Source organism: Petaurus breviceps, unplaced genomic scaffold, assembly GCF_028583685.1.
Source record: "Petaurus breviceps papuanus isolate PSGF00001 unplaced genomic scaffold, PetGlider_PUasm1.0 90977, whole genome shotgun sequence".
NCBI classification, from domain to species: Eukaryota; Metazoa; Chordata; class Mammalia; order Diprotodontia; family Petauridae; genus Petaurus; species Petaurus breviceps.
Window position 1 is genome coordinate 19,575,994 of NW_027187391.1, and position 19,276 is coordinate 19,595,269.

The window sequence follows — 19,276 nt, forward strand, 5'->3', positions numbered from 1 at the left end:
AAAACCACACCAGTTACTCCCCAAATGTATAATACTAAAATGCAAGACTTGCCTTGAGTATTATTGAGAAAGATAGAATTTTAATTACTAAGTATCTGAGCTAAGACTAGCAGCTGCGTGGTGTAGTAGACAGAGTGCTGGACCACAAGTCAAGAAGACCTCAGTTCAAATCCAGACCCAGACACTTATTAGCAATATGACTTTGGGCAAGTAACTTAACACTGCCTCAGTTTCCTCATCTGTAAAATGAGCTGGAGAAGAATATGGCATACCACTGGAGTATCTTTGCCAAGAAAACCCCAAGTGGGGTCATGAAGAGTTGGACATGACTGAAACAACTTTACAACATTGAGCTAAAACTCAAACACAGGTCTTTTGAATTCGCATTCAGTTTTGTTGACATTATGCTACCATCTTCTGAAAAGGAAAGAACTAGAAACATTGATTTTAAGGAGTTTAGCATATTATATAGAAAAAAAAAACTTAACTGATAATTGTTCAAAAAGGAATTAGATGGGATAATAAGGAATGCATTCCTAAATACTGAAGGTTTTCAAACAGACTGGGCAGCTGCTTGCTAGAAATGTTGTAGAAATATTGATGTATTCATTGAAGAGAGAATTGAACTAGCTATGATCTCTCAGATCCCTTCCAACTCTGAGATACTATGATTCTGTTTGCTAAATGTCATCTTGAATTGAATTATAATGTTACATATTGAAATGTGATGTGCCTTGGATATTTATGCTAAGTGGTGTATCTTTTCCTGAGCTTGAATAAACTGGAAGTATTAAATAAATATATTTAATTAATTTTAATAAACATATTTCTATCTATATATTAATATAGTGGATTAATTGTTACTATATCGTTATATTAATTATTATATTAACTATTATGTTGATATATAATTAATTATTTATTTGTGTATTTGATTAAATAAATATAAATAAAGGACAAGCCTTACACAGGAGTAGAATGCTAATGACTGTCATTGTCAAGAAGACTGAGAGGAGGTCAGATGAGCTATGTTTCCAAGGTGTTGGAGAGGGAAAGTAACTAATAGGAAATTTAAAAGGAAAAAAGAAACAATTTTTAATTAATTGATTTTAATTAATTTGATTAATTTTTTAGTTAAAAGGCAATAGTGGAATTGTAGGCTATTCTGAGACAGTTTCCCCCTTTTGCTATAGTTATTGGGAAGTTATTATAATCTAAGCAGGAGTTAATTTCAAGTTTAACTACAAAAACTGATTCATCTGAGCTTCTATGTTCTCCTTAATTATTTTTTGAAATATATTTAATTGCTCTGTTTTATTATTTAATTTTATTATTTTTATAAGTCACCTAAACTTTTTTCAGAATATGGATTACTCTTAAAACAGTGTGTGTGGAAGAAGTATGAAGTTCTGGGAAACTCAGATTTATTCAACTAGTATTTATTAAGCAATTGCACTGAGCACATTTCTGAGAATGACATCAGGATGTACAAGACCTAGGCTTGTAATGGGAATGCAAATTTGGAAGATCTTCCCTGCCCCTAGGCTAAAATGCACCAGAAGCCTGGGGAGGGAGGCTTGTTTTTCAGAAGATACTTTTTGATTGGCCAGTGGGTCAATAAGGTTGTTACATTCTCTGAGCCAGGAGAAGGCTATATAAGCCCTGATGTGTAGCTTTGTTTTGGGACTCACTTTGAGAAGTATTCTGTGATTTGATCTGAATTCTGGGAAGCCGTTGTTGAGAGTCCCCCGGCTTTGAAAAACCCAGAATGTGGAAACCCAGATGTTGACTGGGTATGGATGTAATGGTTGGACAGTTTGGGACTCACTTTGAGAAATGTTCTGTGATTTGATCTGAATTCTGGGTTTTTCAAAGCCGGGGGACTCTCAACAACGGCTTCCCAGAATTCAGATCAAATCACAGAACACTTCTCAAAGTGAGTCCCAAAACAAAGCTACACATCAGGGCTTATATAGCCTTCTCCTGGCTCAGAGAATGTAACAACCTTATTGACTCACTGGCCAATCAAGAAGTATCTACTGAAAAACAAGCCTCCCACCCCAGGCTTCAGGTGCACTTTAGCCTAGGGGCAGGGAAGATCTTTAAAATTTACATTCCCATTACAAGGCTCTACCCTCAAAATTTTTACTGTAACTGTTAGACCTAAAGAGTCTTTTAAAGATGAGGAAATTAAGCCCCAGGAAGGAAACATGACATGCCTAAGGTCATTGTTAGTGGCAGAAAGCAGACCTATGATGGAGGTTTGTTGACTCATAGGCCTGTAATCTTCCCAAAGGGCCACCCTGACAAGAGCTGAAGATTTCACACCAGTAAATGTGGTCCACACTTCATCTTAAGGAAATGCTTGAGTTCAAGTGGCTGAAGCCACATAAATGAAACCAGTTCACACATCGGTATGAAAAGTGCAATTGGTCTCTCATTGGTCTTTTCAAATCACATCTATACACAGCCACCACTGGTAATATCATCCTCCCACTTATAAACTGAAATAACCAAGTCTAGGAGTCAGTATGCTTCATTCCTTCTCTTCTATTTTTAGATTTATTTTAAGCAACACTTTCTTTAAAAAAAAATACATATCATTTGAACTTGTTCCCAGTTAAACCAAAGCAGGTAGGATTTGTTTGCAATAACTATTGAGGTTCAAAGGTGGTTTAAATTGGGTAGGTGTGATGATGGTAGGTTTAGTTAAATTTGAGTACGCCTTTTATTTTTCCCATTCTGTTTTGCTTTTTTGTCTTCCAGCACAAGGCGCATTGGATTTTGCCAACTTGTCAAAGCCAATCATTGTATTTTATTTTTTGAATAGCAAGACCAAAGAAGATACCTAAAGCCTCTGCTTTCTCAAAGTTCTATTTTATAGTCTTGTCTTGTGTTATTAGCATGTTAAGACAATGTTTAACATCCTTCCTCAATTTCCTTTTTGTTCCTTCTGTCCACCCAACTCATGCTGTCTCTTCAAACCATTTAATTGTCAAACCATCACTTTATCTGTTCCTTTGGGATGAGGCAAGACAACATATCACAGCTTCAGATGCAAGAATATCATTGTTTTTGAGGTTATTTAGAGGAGATTCCATTACCACACCTGGCAATCCTTTCTGGTGTTTAACATCATCCCCGTTGCAATGGTTGTCCTTACATGTAACCTAAATGCTCAGTACTGCAGTTCAGTGGTCTCATTCTTGTTTTTATTTCTCATATTTATTTTTATATAAACAAAATATATTTGTTTGGGGGAGGCAAAATGGTTTCTGAAGCTGATCTTCACTTCTGTCATAATTTTTTGCTTCTAGTAACTTCTTTCTAAAAAATATTTCTTTAGCAGCAGCAACAGAAGAACCAGAGGTGATCCCAGATCCAGCCAAGCAGACAGATCGAGTAGTGAAAATAGCAGGAATTAGTGCCGGGATTTTGGTATTCATCCTGCTCCTCCTAGTTGTCATATTAATTGTCAAAAAGAGGTAAGACTTTTAAATGGTGTCTTGTCCCACTTCCTTACCATATATGTAAATAATCCCCACACATTTTCCCCCACAGGAGTTTTGAGTGTAGGGCCATCATGAAGAAGAATAACTAAGTTTTCAAAGTATATTGATCTCTTTAGTTTATTTCTCAAATTTTAAAATAGCTAATTCTTTGCAGTTCATTGTTGGATGCTTGTGTTCTCTTCTATTTTTTGAATTTCCAAATTAAATTAAGTGTCCAAGTTACTGAAGTGCAAAAATGTTTAGGACATCAATATATATGTGTATATATGTTATTCAGAATGTGTTTAGTTGATTTAGTTCCTAGTGTATTAGTTTAAAGCTCTTGAAGCTTTCTGTTATACCATGTCATGTTTTACCAACTGCATTTTATATGTTCACTTTGGCTAAAAATCTAGATCAGAGAAAATTTGGATATTATGTAGTCAAATTCTGTCTTATGTTGTCACTGTATATCAACCTCACTATTAAAAAATGAAAGTCAGGACCTTTTATTGATCATTATTTTTCTCAGCATTCAAGACTCTTTGTAAGACATCAACCAATACCGCCATCTTCTGGAGTTATAAAAAGATGTTGAAATTTAAAGAATGCTGCTTCTTAGATATCTATGTCAATGTGCACACTTTTCCATCTTTGAAATTTGTTAATCTCTTGTCATATTCCATAATCACTTTACCAGTACCTCAAAGCAATACTATCTCTTAATTAACATAGCTGATGAACTATTAATCTCTACCATCATGTCTCCAAAACTCTATATCTGGGATGTGCTGCACCAACCAGTTTGTCTTTCAAAAGGCACAGCTGTCTGTCTTAAAAGTGTTTGTGTGCAGCAGTGTTTTCTGATTTATGGATCTCTCAATGGAAAAATCTACTACTTGTAAATGTTGCATATGTTCATTTGAAACATAGTGTATTTTTATTATTAAATAAGTGAAATAAAACATTGAAGTTGTAGCTAAGAGTCATGCTACATGTTTTTGATGGTTCCATTAGTTTTTTTAATTTATTGCCTCTTTACAATGACACCCTGGAGATATATAACTTGGAGAAGAAGCGTCTGCATTAGAAACATTAGGTATGCTTATAGTGTTTTGTGTTAGTTAGCTACATATGTGCTTTCTCCAATAGTGCTCTCCCTTTTCTCTGTTGTCTACTTTTGTATTTGAGAATTACATTCTACGTGAAGCAAGAAACAAGATCGGCTAGTCTCGTTAGTGGCAAATTTGGAAATGAAGGTCGATAAGATTTTCAACTCTAACCTTCTGCTATCATGCTGTTTCTAGTTCAGACTAACAGTTGCTAGCTCACAAGTTAACTATCACCTTGCTTCACCATTAAGATTCATTCAGTCACCTTATGTCTGATAGAGGAGCATATTGGAGTGGCTTCCAATTACATGTCATTAGTCATTATCAGCTGGGATAGACTGAGCTAAACTAAGCTATTTTGTGGAATTTGAAAACACTTAATATTCCTTTAAGTTTTATATTGACAGCCTTCCTTTATCCTGGGCCCTCCATCTTAAGGAAAAAAAAGGGGTTTTAAAATAAAAATTTCTTAGAATAGTAAGTTGGTGTTGTCACCTGTTTTCAACAGTAGCAACATTTCCTTGTGGGAAATGCACTAATCTCTCAAGGCAGTGATATATCAGGCATAACATTTTGTTAGTTATCTAAAGACAGAGACCACCAATTAACTCCTTTGTAGTCCATATTTAAAATTGGTGGGAAAAGTTAACCTATTTAATGAGTCTCTAATGCTTGGCCATTTTTCATGATTATAGTTTATTTGCTTTTCTACTCAGTAGACTGGAGGAAAGGGCTTACCTTTTTTCCCCCCTTCTATCCCTATTCCTAGAGAATTTAGGTGTGTTTTTTAAGTGGTCTTTTAGATATATTCATGATGACTATATAAAATCTTCAGAACATGGAATGATATATGCCAAGATTAGCTAAGCCCTAATTTGCTTTGGGCAATTTAAAAACAGCTGTAAATATGACTTCCATACATGTATACATACACACATGGAATCATACATTTTTCTAAGGAAATTGGATGTTTAAAAAAATTCTGATTATTTATTTTCAGTATATGTTGCTAGTAAATTCATAATGTAGTATCCCTTTTACCATGAACTCATTGCAAAGAAAGTGATGAAAGAGTGGATTTATTTAGTTTCCTAGCATATGAAAATGTTATGGAATCCTCAATGTTCTCAAACATGACTATCCCTTGCTGGGAAAAATATGAGTGGGTAAGCAGCTCTCTCTTCCTTATTCACATATTGAAAGGGGGGTTGTGTATTTCTGATTGTTTTGTTAAAGAATGGGATGAAATTCAGTTGAATAAAAGTACCAACTGGAGTTATGTAAAGTAAGTGGTTAGGCTAAGGAAAGGGATATTGCATCTTTCAAAAAGCAGTGTCATTTTTTAATTTAATCGCCATTGAAATATTTCCAGACTTATGCCATTTCTTCATTGGTTCATATATCTATCTATATATATATGATATTTTAAAATGCTCAGCATGAATACATTAACATTTCCAAACACCAAAATGTTAAAATTATGTTTCAATACAGTAAACATTTGTGTGTGTGAATGTGTTCACATGCATCTACTCTAAAAATGTTTGTGGATGTGTGTGTGTATATATATATATAGTGTATGGTTTATATGTACACATATATGTGCATATGTATGTTCATTTAACATATGTATACACCTGTGTACCATTTGGATTAAAAAAAACCACTTTTCCTATAAATTTAGGTGTCATTCTTGTACAAAGTAAACATTTTAGATGTTTAGGTTTTGTAACTAAAAAGTAAAAAGCCTATGTAGTGCACAAGTTCTATACACAGCTGTTCCATTTGTCATGACATCTAGATGGTAATGAATCATATTGTGCTTAACTGCATGTTGAAAAGACACAATCCATTGAATTCTTCCATGGTGGGGGCAATGAATAAAATATCAGCATGTTATTTTTTCAACTGATCTCTTTTCAGAATTCATTTTTATATTGCTTGTATGTGTTTAATTGCATGGCAAAGGTAGTCTAATTAATGCATGGAGCAAGCAGAACTGCTAACGGAAGAAACATGAGTTTGGTTTTATTTTATTTTTTTAACGCACATTTTTCTGCTTTATTGAATGTGACAGAGTCACGCTTTTTCATTCACCATTGCTTCTCTTTTTCCACTGTCTGTGATTTGCTTGCCAGGAGGAGCTACTATTCTTACTCCTACTACCTGTAAGTAGAAAATGGGTGACGTACTTCTTTATGTGTGTAAGATGCAGTATCCCTTTTCAAAAAAATGAAGAAAGGGCTTTATAATTCTGGTGAAGTTTCAAACAGTGATCTCTTTTCTTGGACTCTAAAATCAGAAAGCTTATCTCTTCCTTCCTTTGACTTTCTGGACTTTGTTAGTATTTTTTTTAAAGGGATATTGTATTACCGTATGTTGAGCTTCTTCTTTAAATTTTGGTTTACTATTTTCCATGAGTAGCATTAGACACTTCACTAAGCCAAATCTACACCATAGCCTCAGAATATCATAGCTCAACTCACCAAATTAAGTGGAGAACATGGTCATGGGACATTAATTCCTATATTTGTCTAATACTTTCAGGTTAAAAGATGAAGTCATGACACCTGATTCTTCAGGAGATCTACATGCTATAAATTAAATCTAGCTTAGGAACATTTAAGTTGATTTCCTATAATTTAGGGAGATGAAAGTATGTTGTTAATGTATCGTTTGGTCTAGACCCCAAATGAGTCAGAATATACAAGTAAAAATATGCAGAATTATATTAATGTAATAACCAGCAAAATGTAGTGGGTTGTTGGAACCTTGAGTAAGATGAACTGATTCATTGTAAATTAAAGTAAATTTTGGGTGTGAGTAGTATATAACCAAGGACCAAATACCTTGGTATAAATACTTTTAATAATAGTATGGAACATTATATTTATCTGTCTTCCAAAGCCAGTTATGTTTTTCTAACTCTAAATATGGGACATTAGACCATAAAAGGTTCATGGGCATGCCTGAGTCATCTTTGCACAGAAGGGTCTCAGGAAAGATTAGGCCAGTTATGTGGGGTTTGATTGCTTCAAAGCAGGCCTGTTCTTCTCTTTACCACTGTAGACTGGCTTTCCAGTTCCAAGTTGAACAAATGTGGAAAATTTTTATGGGGTATTTTCTTTACTATATCCTCTGGAAAGGCAACCATAATCCTTTAGAGTCTATTCCTTGGGATTGCTACCATTAACATAGTATTGCATTGCATAGACCATCTCAGGTAGCAGTATATCAAAAAGTTAGAAGGCTAATAATTTGACTTTGTTGAAAAGAATTAAAACAAGCTTTCGTAAACAGAAATAGCTTCTAGTTTATTGTGATGAATGATATTTCTTTTGTTAAATAATGGTTCACGAAGCCAACCATTTAATACTGCTACAGAACATTTTTTCCCACTAATACACCCACCTGCATAGGTTTATGCTTTTGAATGCTTTGCTAGATAATAAAAGTCATTTATACTTTTTGTCAGCCTTAAGTACTTACCTAATGAATTGCTTAACTGTCCAGAAGTTCAAATTATATAGAAAGTCTTCTAAGGGCAAGAAAGTATTGAACATGTAAGGAATTAATGAGTATTTAGATATAAAAATATCAACATGTTTAACATTAATATTATTAACAATATTAGATTTTAGATACATTTAGGACATAGATGATACCATAATATCATTGACTATCCACAATTATGGTAATATGCTAATAGACTTTAAAAAGTCTGTTGACATTTATCATAAGTAAACTGCCTTGTCTTAGATCTCTGCTATAAAATGTTGCATAATGTGAGTTATCAATTATTTTTTGTCATTTTCAAATTATATTAAATCAGAGGGGTGCTCTTAGACTCAGGAACACCTGGGTTCAAGTATTGCCTCTAACACATACTTGCTATGTGACCATGAGTCAGTCGGCTAACTTCAAAGTGACCTGCTCTAAGTTATAGGCGAGGTGCTGATCATCATGCGTGGAGAGTGTGTGAACAATGTGAGTGGCCAACCCTGAAGAAAGCACAGATGTAGACATCCGCCTTCCCTGAAATCCCTCAACTGAGTCAAAGGCTAATATGTTTAAATTCAGTGAAAATAGACATAGGAGAGCACAAAACTTGCAAATCAATTATGAATCAGAAAGGGCATTTTGAAAACTCTGGGATTGAATTAGAAAAGGGAATGAAGGAAAACTGGAGTATGATGTAATAGCAAGCTATCATAAAAGGTACCTTGAGGAACTGGTTTCTAGACCAAAATACTTAAATAAGGTGCCATATTTTTTCTAAGTGTAAGATAAGATGAATAAAAACCTACCTCACAGGGTTGTTGTGGGGAACAAGGTGTAAGAACAAAATTTGGGGGACACATATAGCTTGTCAAGTAATCCAGATTTGGGAATCTAAAATATTAGTGTTGATCTGTGCCATAAAATTTTCTTCAACTATCACTCATTGAAAAATCATTTCTCATTATTCATCAGTAGAGAAATGCAATAAATTATCCATGGGTTCAAGCAAAGTTTCAACCTTTACTGTTACTCCCTTAATTTATTCAATACCAGCCATCTTCAACATGTCTTTATTGCTTTCTTGAAAAGAAGTACCCCAAATTTCAAGCCCACATACATTTTGGCACCTCATTCCATATACCATAAATAAATATCTCAGAGGACATAGTTAGTGTTCTTTGCCATTTATTTTCATATGTTATTATTTACCGTGGACTGTTTTCTGTGATCATTTATCAGTAGGTTTATTTTTATGACATTACAAATTGGAAATTTGATAAAGTGCCAATTTTCTGGCAAAGAGATGAGCATATAGTTGAAATAATATGAATGCATGAAGTGTTACAAATTATTACTAAGGTTATTTTATTCTGGCCCAGGTTTATAAAAAAATGTAATATATCTCTTCCCTTGATGGACCTTAATCTGCTGTTCTTGCATCTCTACCTCTTTTCTAATTTACAGCCAATGAAATTTAGCCCAAAGGACTAAGCAATAGCTTTCTACCATGATCCATTATATGATATAACAATAGAAAAAATATTTCTCATCATATTAATAATACCTTTATCCAAAACAGAGAGTAGGAAATTACACTGTGTTAAATCATGAATTACCTAACTTCAATTATTCTGTCACTCAAGAGCCATATCCAGTTTACTATAATATTATCTTATTGTGAAACTTCCCTGGTGGCCCGTTTCGATTTCTTCTGTACCTTAAGCGGTTAAGGCAGCTAATAACTCCAGAGTAACCAGTGACTGTCATGGGCTCTGGACAGTGGCCACTCTATAATGCATTTCTGGGGTTTGGTGTTATAACTTTGGGAAGATAAAGTCCCCTTTGGATCATGTGCTGGTAATGCTCCTTGGAGTGCATGTCAGTAATGATCTTTAGACATTTAGTATCCTTTCAACAAACACCAGTATCAGATATCAATCTCCTACAGTTTGCAAATATCATACTTAGTATTAGAGAGGAAGTAGAAAACAAAAATTTTGCTCTCTAGTTCTGCCTAGTACAAGATTCCTTGACTACCTTTAGCATCACATTTGAATTGTCTGTGATTTTGAATGTTTTGAATCTCCTTTTAATGAAGCTTTACTACAAAATTTTTTTGCATAGAACTTTCATAAAGAACTAGTAGGTATTTCTTATCCTTGCTGCCAGAATAGTAAAGTGGAAAAGGCCACGGATGAACTTGCCTCAGGTACACAAAGCTGAAAGATTCAGAAAACGTATAAAGTATTCCTCTTCTTGTCTAGGTATGCCATATTATTAGAATGGAGAGGGTGACCCTGCCCTTTCATATTCTTGCCTTTTCCACAAAGTTAGCTAGTTGGGTAGTTTTACTTGTCACATCACTTTCTTAATATTAGATACTAAAGATTTTAACACTGCTAGTTCCAAATCTAAGTGAAACACTTGCACCATTTCAATCATCAGTAGTTTTTGAAGGGGAAATGTAATCAAGCAATACTGAGCAAGAATATTTGCTGTTTGAGAAGTCATAGTACCTAATCTGAATCCTGGCTATATCACTTACTACCTGTAGCACCTTGGACATGTGATTTAATATTTCTGGAACTCAGATTATAGTAGAAAATTTTGAGTTTGCCATGCCTATATAGAATTCTGTTAGACTTTTTGAAGGCACTTTTGTATACCTTGTCTTTGAGCCTAAGGATTGGTGCACATTTAAGCTATATTGAGTAATTGCTGTCCCTGAATATTTTTTGACCATTTAGTGGATAAAGTAAAGTTGTTGTTAAGCATTTAATTGTTAAGCTTTATGCATTTAACTGAAGGCAGAAGTACATAGTGTGAAAAGTGCAAAATGTGACTCTGTGAATATTTTTGGGTTTTCTTAGCAAATAATTCTGAAGACACAATCATTTAGTTCTTCCCTATAGGAAAATCTTTAAGCAGATCAGAGAAATCAACTACCAGCAGGAAAACAGCAAAACTTAGCTTTAACTGGTGGAGTCTCATGAGCTTCTATGCCTATTTTTAGTCAAATATAGTTATAGCCTTTAGCACCATAATTACATAAACTAGGTGGGGAGGGAGGAAAAAATATGACAGGCTAAATAAAGTCATCAAGGACATGGATGTTGAAATATCAATACAACATAAATAGAATATATTTTTTGTGACAACTAAGAAGTAATAATGTGCATATCTCAAGCTCTTTTTTGGAATTTTCATTGCCACTAGTGCTATATTCTACAAGCTTCTTCTACATTTTTACTCCCAGGCTGTCCTGAGTTACGTATTGCTCATTTCCTCCTCAAATAATATACTAACATGTTGCTTTTAATATGTTGATTTGGCAGCAAGCTTGCTAAGAAACGCAAGGATGCCATGGGGAATACCCGCCAGGAGATGACACATATGGTAAATGCAATGGACAGGAGCTATGCGGATCAGAGCACTCTTCATGCAGAAGACCCGCTTTCCATTACATTCATGGATTCTCATAACTTTAGCCCAAGATGTAAGTACCTGGGTAAGACTTTTACCAAGCTTTTAAAGTGAGTTTTGGCATCCCATAGTGCTACATATTTAGGTTGAGAGTAGTTCTTATCAGAAGAGATGAGCACATTTGAAAATATTACTCATGTCATAATCTTGCTGAAAGTGAAAGGTTTAGCCTCAAGATGCATTGTTTCTGAGGAAGCAAGCTCTCTTAAGGTCCAATTACCAACTAGCTATGGACAGTTTAAATTATGTAGCCAGATTGAGGTGGGGTTTTTTTTTTTGTTTGTTTGTTTCTTTGTTTTAACTGCTAAAACACAGTTATCACATTTAACCATTTGTACCATCATTTGCAAAGACCTGTATCCTTTCATATTTTGAAGGGGAAATTCATGAGTCAGTGTAGGGATCACCACCCCTGTAAATTCTTTATTACAATTTCCTACAAAGGATCTATAGAAAAAAAACACAGAAATGGAAAGATAAGTAGCCAGATGAGTACAGATATTTCATCTTTAATATGTGGCTTGGTGTTCAAAGGTATAGTCATCATGGGGGTTATGGAAATTTTGTTGTTTAAATTCTTGTCCTTCACTCTACCTATGAATTTGTGTCCTTTATGAGAAAAGAAACTATAAAATTCTCTTATCTTTGCTTTTGTAGGATGATGTAGGAGTAGCATTGTGAGCATAAAGCATTTTTAAGTTTTACCTTTATATCTTTCAGAGGGAGGAAGATTACTTCCGAAATGTTTAGTTTGCAAATTTTTTTCAGTCCTGGCTTTACCATTCTGTACCCTGCTATATTCCCTCAAGTTTGCCTACACCAAATTATTACTTAAAAGTATTACATGATTCATTTCAGAACTTAATGTTAAATTTAAGAGTGCCATTTTGATCCATCCCACTTTAACTCTTTACTATATTGTAAGAATAAAGGAAAAAAGAAAATTCTATGATTGTTGAAAATTAGTTTTGTTGAAATGACAGGCAGATCATTTTCTTCACCATTTTATTACTATTTGATTAATTTAAGCCTCCTTCTTTCCCCCAAGTCTTTGAAGCTTGATAAAGGGTTGAAAGTGGCACATTGCCAACATCTAGTTGTTGTCTAACGTGAATACCTTTACCTTGCCACCCAGCTTGAGAGGTCATTGGCAATAGGAGATGATCAATTATAAACTTAAGGAAGAGACTTAATGGAGTCCCACTATGTTACAGTTTAAACAATTTTTTTCCCCTTCATCACAGGATCAAAAATTTAGAACCACAATGGACCTTAAATGTCATTTTGTCCAAGCTCCCTCATTATACAAAGGAGGAAATTAAGGTCCAGGGAGGTTGATACTTATCCAAGGACACACAGATATCAAGTTGCAGAGCTAGATTCAAACCTAGTTGATCTCATTTCCAATCCTACACTTTTACTCCATAACTTACTGATTCCCAATGAGAAGTAGAGAGTAATTTCTGAAAATACTATGAACTGGTTATATACAAAGTCCCCAACTTCTTTAGCAAATAAAAATATCCATATGATAGTAATTTATAGCGTCCTGACCTTTAATTAGCAGTCATAGTTTTGTTTTTCCAAGTGTACTTGCACAGTAATGTACAATGCACAGTAATAACTGATACCCCTTCCCTTGTACTAAGAAATGCCCAAGATGGAAATTTGAATTTTAAATTTGCAGCCTGTGTTAATTAAGAGAGGTTTAATTGAGTTTTTCTTTTGACCATAATCCCTTTAAAAGAAAAATAGGGAGGGAGGAAAAAAGAAGGAAGGGACAATGGATAAAAAAAATAGAAATTGAGAGTGATGTATTTTTTCATGAGCTTTGTTTCCCTGCAGTGCCCAATGATCCACTTGTGCCAACTGCTGTGTTAGGTGAGGACCTAGTCCCTTATCATTCACTCCTGCATGGATTGTGTTTCTTTGCATGGTTGTGAGGTCTGTCAACAAAATAATTGAGTGCAGTGCCTGGAGTAGCTTGTTTCTGATGATAGATAGCCATATTCTTATGAGACAGTGCAGTGAAAGTCAACTCACTATTTAGTTTATGAATTCAGATGGCAATAAAATTAGAGTACGTGCCATATTTAGAACAATACCTTCTTTAATTTTGAGTTTTAACTAAATGGAAAATAAGCCAGGAACTACCCTTAATACATGATACATTTAGATTACCAAACCTCTGGAATTAATCTAGATTGTCATGCATGAGGTCAAAGACTAGATATTACTTAAAACAAACCAACAACAATCACAACAACAACAAAATCACCTTGTCCTGAGGTTAATTCAACTATGAGACTTAATCTAAAATATATGGCATCTAATCAATTCTGTTTTAAACTGTCTGAAATAAAAATTTATCGGAATTTATTTTAAGGGGAATTTGCATATCAAAAGAAAACAAATAAGGTTAATAAAAATTTGTGAATTTTTACATATGAAAATTACAATTTTAGGCAACTTTAAATGGTGTGCAGAGGTTTTATTCAAGCAGTTTTGAACAGATGCTTTGCTTATTTTTTTGCTATTTTTTTTCTTATTTTTACTTCTAAGAAGCATTAATGGTGATAAATTAAATGGAATTAAGAAAAAACTTTGCCATTTTAATTATTTCAAGGGATTCCTGTGAACCAGTAATCTGGATTTAGCTTAAGAATGTTTTTTTTTTTTTACTGTCTGCATATATACCATGTAATTTTATTAAGAATAAAAGGCACTAACTCAGTGTCTAGTACTATGCCTTGCCTAAAGTAGTCACCTAAAAACTGTTTGTTCATTTGAATTGAATGTGAATTTGGTCAAGCAAAAAGTTTCTTTCTATATTCCAACACAGAAATTCTTATACAGTTATTCCTCTATGTACAGAATAGATATATTCCAATTGAGCAGTTGATAGGTAGAAATCTGCATCTTTCTGCCCTTTGACTTCTGTGATGATTGATGATCATGGTTATTATCATAAAGGATAAAATAAGTGAGGGTGACATTATTAGCAGAAAAGTCAAGAGAAGCAACACTAAGGAATTCTGGGTTCTTAAACACATATCATCAGGAAATGGCCTGCTTCTGCATACTACCCCTAAGTAACAGATCTGTAATTGCCAGAAGCAAGGAAGTTAAATAAAGAATTGCATAGTTGTGAAATCAGGAAATAAAACTCTATGAGTAAACATCTTTCTATAATCTTAGTTACCTGATTTATTGGTGTTATAAGAGTACTATTTTGTATATCAAATTGCCACCTAAGGAATAGACATAAGCAAAATTAGTGCAGAGCTGATCCCAAGGGACTGAGAATATTAGCAATTTTTGCATGCATGCATTTTCACTTATTTTCAAAAAACATGCTAGTTGAAAATGGTTTTTAAAATAGTGACTTTTTAAAACTTCAGTTAATTTTGATAGATGTCAAATCTTATTTCATTTTCTTCATCACTAGAATCCTGGAATTTTACATATGTGGGGGCTGTTCTTTTTTTGGTGGGGGAGGGTGTTGCATTATGTTTAATTTTGTATTTTAAAAGCTATTTTAGGGACATTCCAAGTATTTCTACAGATTGATAATTATTTAATGATTCAAAATGCGATTTTTAATATTGATTCCTATTTTTGTGTTTTTGTTTGTGTTTTACTGCCTCATTGGGTTAAAGTCCCTATTACTGGTAAGTGTATTGGAAAGTAGAGTAGAAAGCCTATGTAAAACATGAGAATATTTAAAATGCATATTCTTACGTATGGGTAACAAGAAAATGGTATATGTCAATCATATTATTGCATGGTTAATTGAAGTATAAATGTAGTGAGATCAAGAATTCATGTGTGGCAATTTTAGGGATCTTTGTTATATTTCATCATTTATGATTAGTACAAAAGAAATAGCCTGGTCTATTTCTTATTTGGATAGTGTCATAAGCAGGATGGGCAATATGGGTGCATTAACTGTACATACTGGGTTGCTTACAGGGTTGTTTAAAATCAGAAACATTCAGCTCTTCAACAATAACAAGCACAATGTTTATATATGCCTATGGCTAACCAGTGGTTCTCTGGCTCCATTCCAGCTTTTTTTTTCTTTCCATTTTACCCCTTTGAAATTATGTGAACTATTAAGTTACTGCTCTTTCCCTTTGGGTTTAATCCAGGGGTAGGGAACCAGCAGCCTCAAGGCCACATGTGGCCTTCTAGGTCCTTGACTTTTGACTTGAGTCCAAATTTTACAGAACAAACCTTTTAATTAAGGGGATTTGTTCTGTGATGTTTGGATTCAGTCAAAGGGCAGCACTTAAGGACCTAAAGGGTCACTTGTGGCCTCCAGGCCACAAGTTCCCCACCCCTGGCTTAAACTGTACATTAAAGGATTGTGCACAATCAAAATTACTTTTGGCTTCAAGTTATTGGGGGACGAAGTACCCTGGTATTTATTCTTTAAATCTTTTGTATTAATTGTAATATTTGGGCACAACTAAATCATATGTATATCCACAACAGCAAAATAGCCAAGAAAATACTCAATAGCAAAGCTTATTTCCAGAAAAGACAGAAGTCTTATCTCCAAAAGACCAGATAAAATGTACATATTATATAGGAGTGGTCCCTCCAGCCTTCTCCCTCTATTAGCATAAGTTAGTATTCTGGTAATTTAGCTCAAGTCTTGGGACCCTATGTATATGATGAACCAGAGAAGTTTTGAGTTGGGGCAGGGTGTGAGCTTGGCAAGGAGTAACATGAAGCCATAAGGACTGGTTACCTTTGAGATGAAACTGAATAGAAACCAATCACTTGCCTAGGTTGGGGGGAGGTGGGGAATGGGGAAGATTGAGCTTAGTCATGACCAACATTTGTATGACTGCATAGAAGAGGAAAAATGAATAAAAATTTATGGAAATCTAATGTTGACAATTTTTAAGTAGATTCAATGTCCTCTTGTACTTGACAGTACTGATACCTTACTGACTTATACATTAATACATTTTTACTTCACACCTGGAGCTAAAGAAAAAATCTGTGGAACTGATGCCTAACTCCCCTGTTATGTAATACTTATTTCCTTATGGGATCTAAAGGGATCTAAATGGGGTACAGGATTCACATTCTTTAATATTTGCTAAATGGTGTTGTTTTTTTTTAATTCTCTGCATTATGAAAATGCTAGATGAGAACCACAGTGCTCCAGCAGAGTCTAGTCGTCTCCTCGATGTACCCCGCTACCTTTGTGAGGGCACTGAGTCTCCATACCAGACTGGACAGTTGCACCCAGCCATCAGGGTGGCAGACTTATTACAGCATATTAATCTCATGAAGACTTCAGACAGCTATGGATTCAAAGAGGAATATGAGGTAAAAACCTAAGAGTAAATGTTAAAGTTATCATTATTATTGTTATTATTACTATTTTTAGCACATGCTGGCTGATGCATTAGCTAAGGAGAATATGAAAAAGGAGGCCAGGGGTGGCCATATACCACAGGGATATTAAAACATTAAGATCATTAACAAGTCAAGTCTACAAATATTTTTATTAAGTACCTACCCCTATGTGCCAGTCACTATTCCAAGTACTAGGAATGTAAAGAAAGATACTTCTTCCTCCATGAAAAAAATCCCAAACCAAAAACAGTGCTGAAATAAGCCCTGATGTCTGAAGCAGAGATTGATTGCTCGTGGATCTGAAGCATCATGGACATCTGAAATTGATGAAATACTAAAAATACTAATTACTAAAATTACTTGAGTAACTTGGTCCCTAATTTAGGTCTTTGGGTCCTGCTTGCCATTATAATTTCAAAATACCCATTCATTACCTTTGAACCTAGAGGAGAAAGATTCACTAAAATCTTTCTAACCTAGCCCATACCTGAACAGTAATCCTCTCTACTACATCCCTTACTGATGAACTATATTGATGATACGGTATCAAGTTTCAAAATCTAACCTTTTTACAAGAAGCCTTTTTCCCCAGTCCTCCTTAATACTAATGATTTCCCCCTGAAATTACCTCCAATTTACTTCATATATATCTTGGACATTCAGAGTTGTTTGCATGCTGTCTTACCGCACTGAAATGTGAGTTCCTTGAGGGCAGAACCAATTTTTGCTTTTTTTTCTAATCTCTCTTGCCTAGTAAATCCTGAATAAATGCTTATAGATTCAATGGCTTACGAACAGGTTAATTTTTCTTTACCCTTTCTCTGAAGGATCAGAATAAGCTGGTTGAATTAACACTAATAATAACCCACATTTGTCACATTCTTAGGATTTTAAAACTTTTTCCTCACAACATCCCTGTGAAATAGACAACACAAGCATGATTATCCCCATTTAGAAAAGAGGAAACTGAGACGCAGAGAAATTAAGTGCTTTACTCAGAGTCCCATAGATAGTAAATGTCAGAGCTGAAATTCAAAACCAGGTCTCTCCTGACTCCAGGACCTCTGCTTTTTTCAATGCAACAGGCTATCCCAAGCCATTTGCAATGGCTACTTTATTGCCCATAACCAAATGATTATTAGCATTCGCGTCATTATTTGAAATTAACAATGTAAATACTTTTAAATTGATTTGATTTTTAAACAAAGCTGTATGTCAAGTCTGCTATTATTATCCCTCATTTGACAGGTAAGGAAATTGAGGCTTAAAGAAATGGACCTAAGTTTCAAACCCATTGTTTTGATTTGTGGAATTTACAACATTATCATTTGTTTCTTTCCTAACATGAAAAAAAAAAAAACAAGAATGGCATAGGCCTAACAAAGAATCAGTTAAAAAACAAAGAATGGGCTGTGAGAGACTTTTACTCCTCTATCCCATACAGGAATCTTCCTGTCTTAAGTAAAATATTAAGACTTTAAATACTTAAGGAATAATTTCAGTGATAGAGTCAGATTGTCTCCATATGATGAGCTTGAAAAAGTCTTCCTTGTCACTCTTCAGTTGTCTGAGAAGTACCCAGTTAAGAAAAAAGGAAAAATTCCTGCATATTTTTTTAAAAAGTTCTGAATACAGCCCACTTTGTCAATATCTTAGGAAAAAAAAAACCCTCCAGTTTGTGTGCAGATTTCTTAAGTCCTTGTTTGAAAGTATTTCAGTTGGCAGTTTCATAGTGCTAGGAGTAAGTTATGGTAACCAACTAACTGTACAGATGTAAACTGCCTCTCCATAAATATCTCATGCACATTTTGTACAGATTCCTATGTACACCTGACCTCAAAGACCCCATTTCCTGTGTTAAGTGAAGCTTAGCTTTTCCCGCAAGTAGAAAGCCTTTGCACATTTTAAATTGTTACACATGGTGAATAAACTAATCTACAAACTTTCCAGTTCCAAGATATCTAATAATGATAGCTTTTTTTTAAGCTTACATGTATGCCTTCTATTAGAAGGCAGCCAGGCAGCACAAGTGCATAGAACCCAGGGCCTGAAGTCAGGAAGATCTGAGTTCAGGTCTAAAGTCAGACATTTACTATCTGTGCAGCCTTGGGCAAACCATTTTTCCTGTTTGCCTCTGTTATCTCTCAGCTTTAATAGCAGCTACCTCCCAGGTTTGTTCTGTGGCTCAAATGACATAATGTTTGTTAGGTGCTTAGCACCATGTCTAACACATAGCACATGTTACATAAGTGCTAGCTATTATTTTTATCCTTGTTGTTATTAATATTTTTAGTAGCAGTATAGATCTCACCT

At 34.4% G+C, this 19,276-nt stretch overlaps 1 protein-coding gene across 3 annotated transcripts in view; it reads left to right on the forward strand.

The window, feature by feature from the left end:
* Nucleotides 1-19,276, forward strand: part of PTPRK (protein tyrosine phosphatase receptor type K) — a 759,288-nt gene that overhangs the window by 691,031 nt on the left and 48,981 nt on the right. For 2 of the 3 annotated variants that reach the window (XM_069077439.1, XM_069077440.1), the window contains exons 14-16: nt 3,347-3,485; nt 11,440-11,600; nt 16,749-16,933. In XM_069077439.1, the coding sequence (XP_068933540.1) occupies nt 3,347-3,485; nt 11,440-11,600; nt 16,749-16,933 (485 nt within the window). Of the gene's footprint in view, nt 1-3,346; nt 3,486-11,439; nt 11,601-13,432; nt 13,469-16,748; nt 16,934-19,276 lie in introns of all 3 variants that reach the window. The other variant, XM_069077441.1, reaches the window with a different exon arrangement.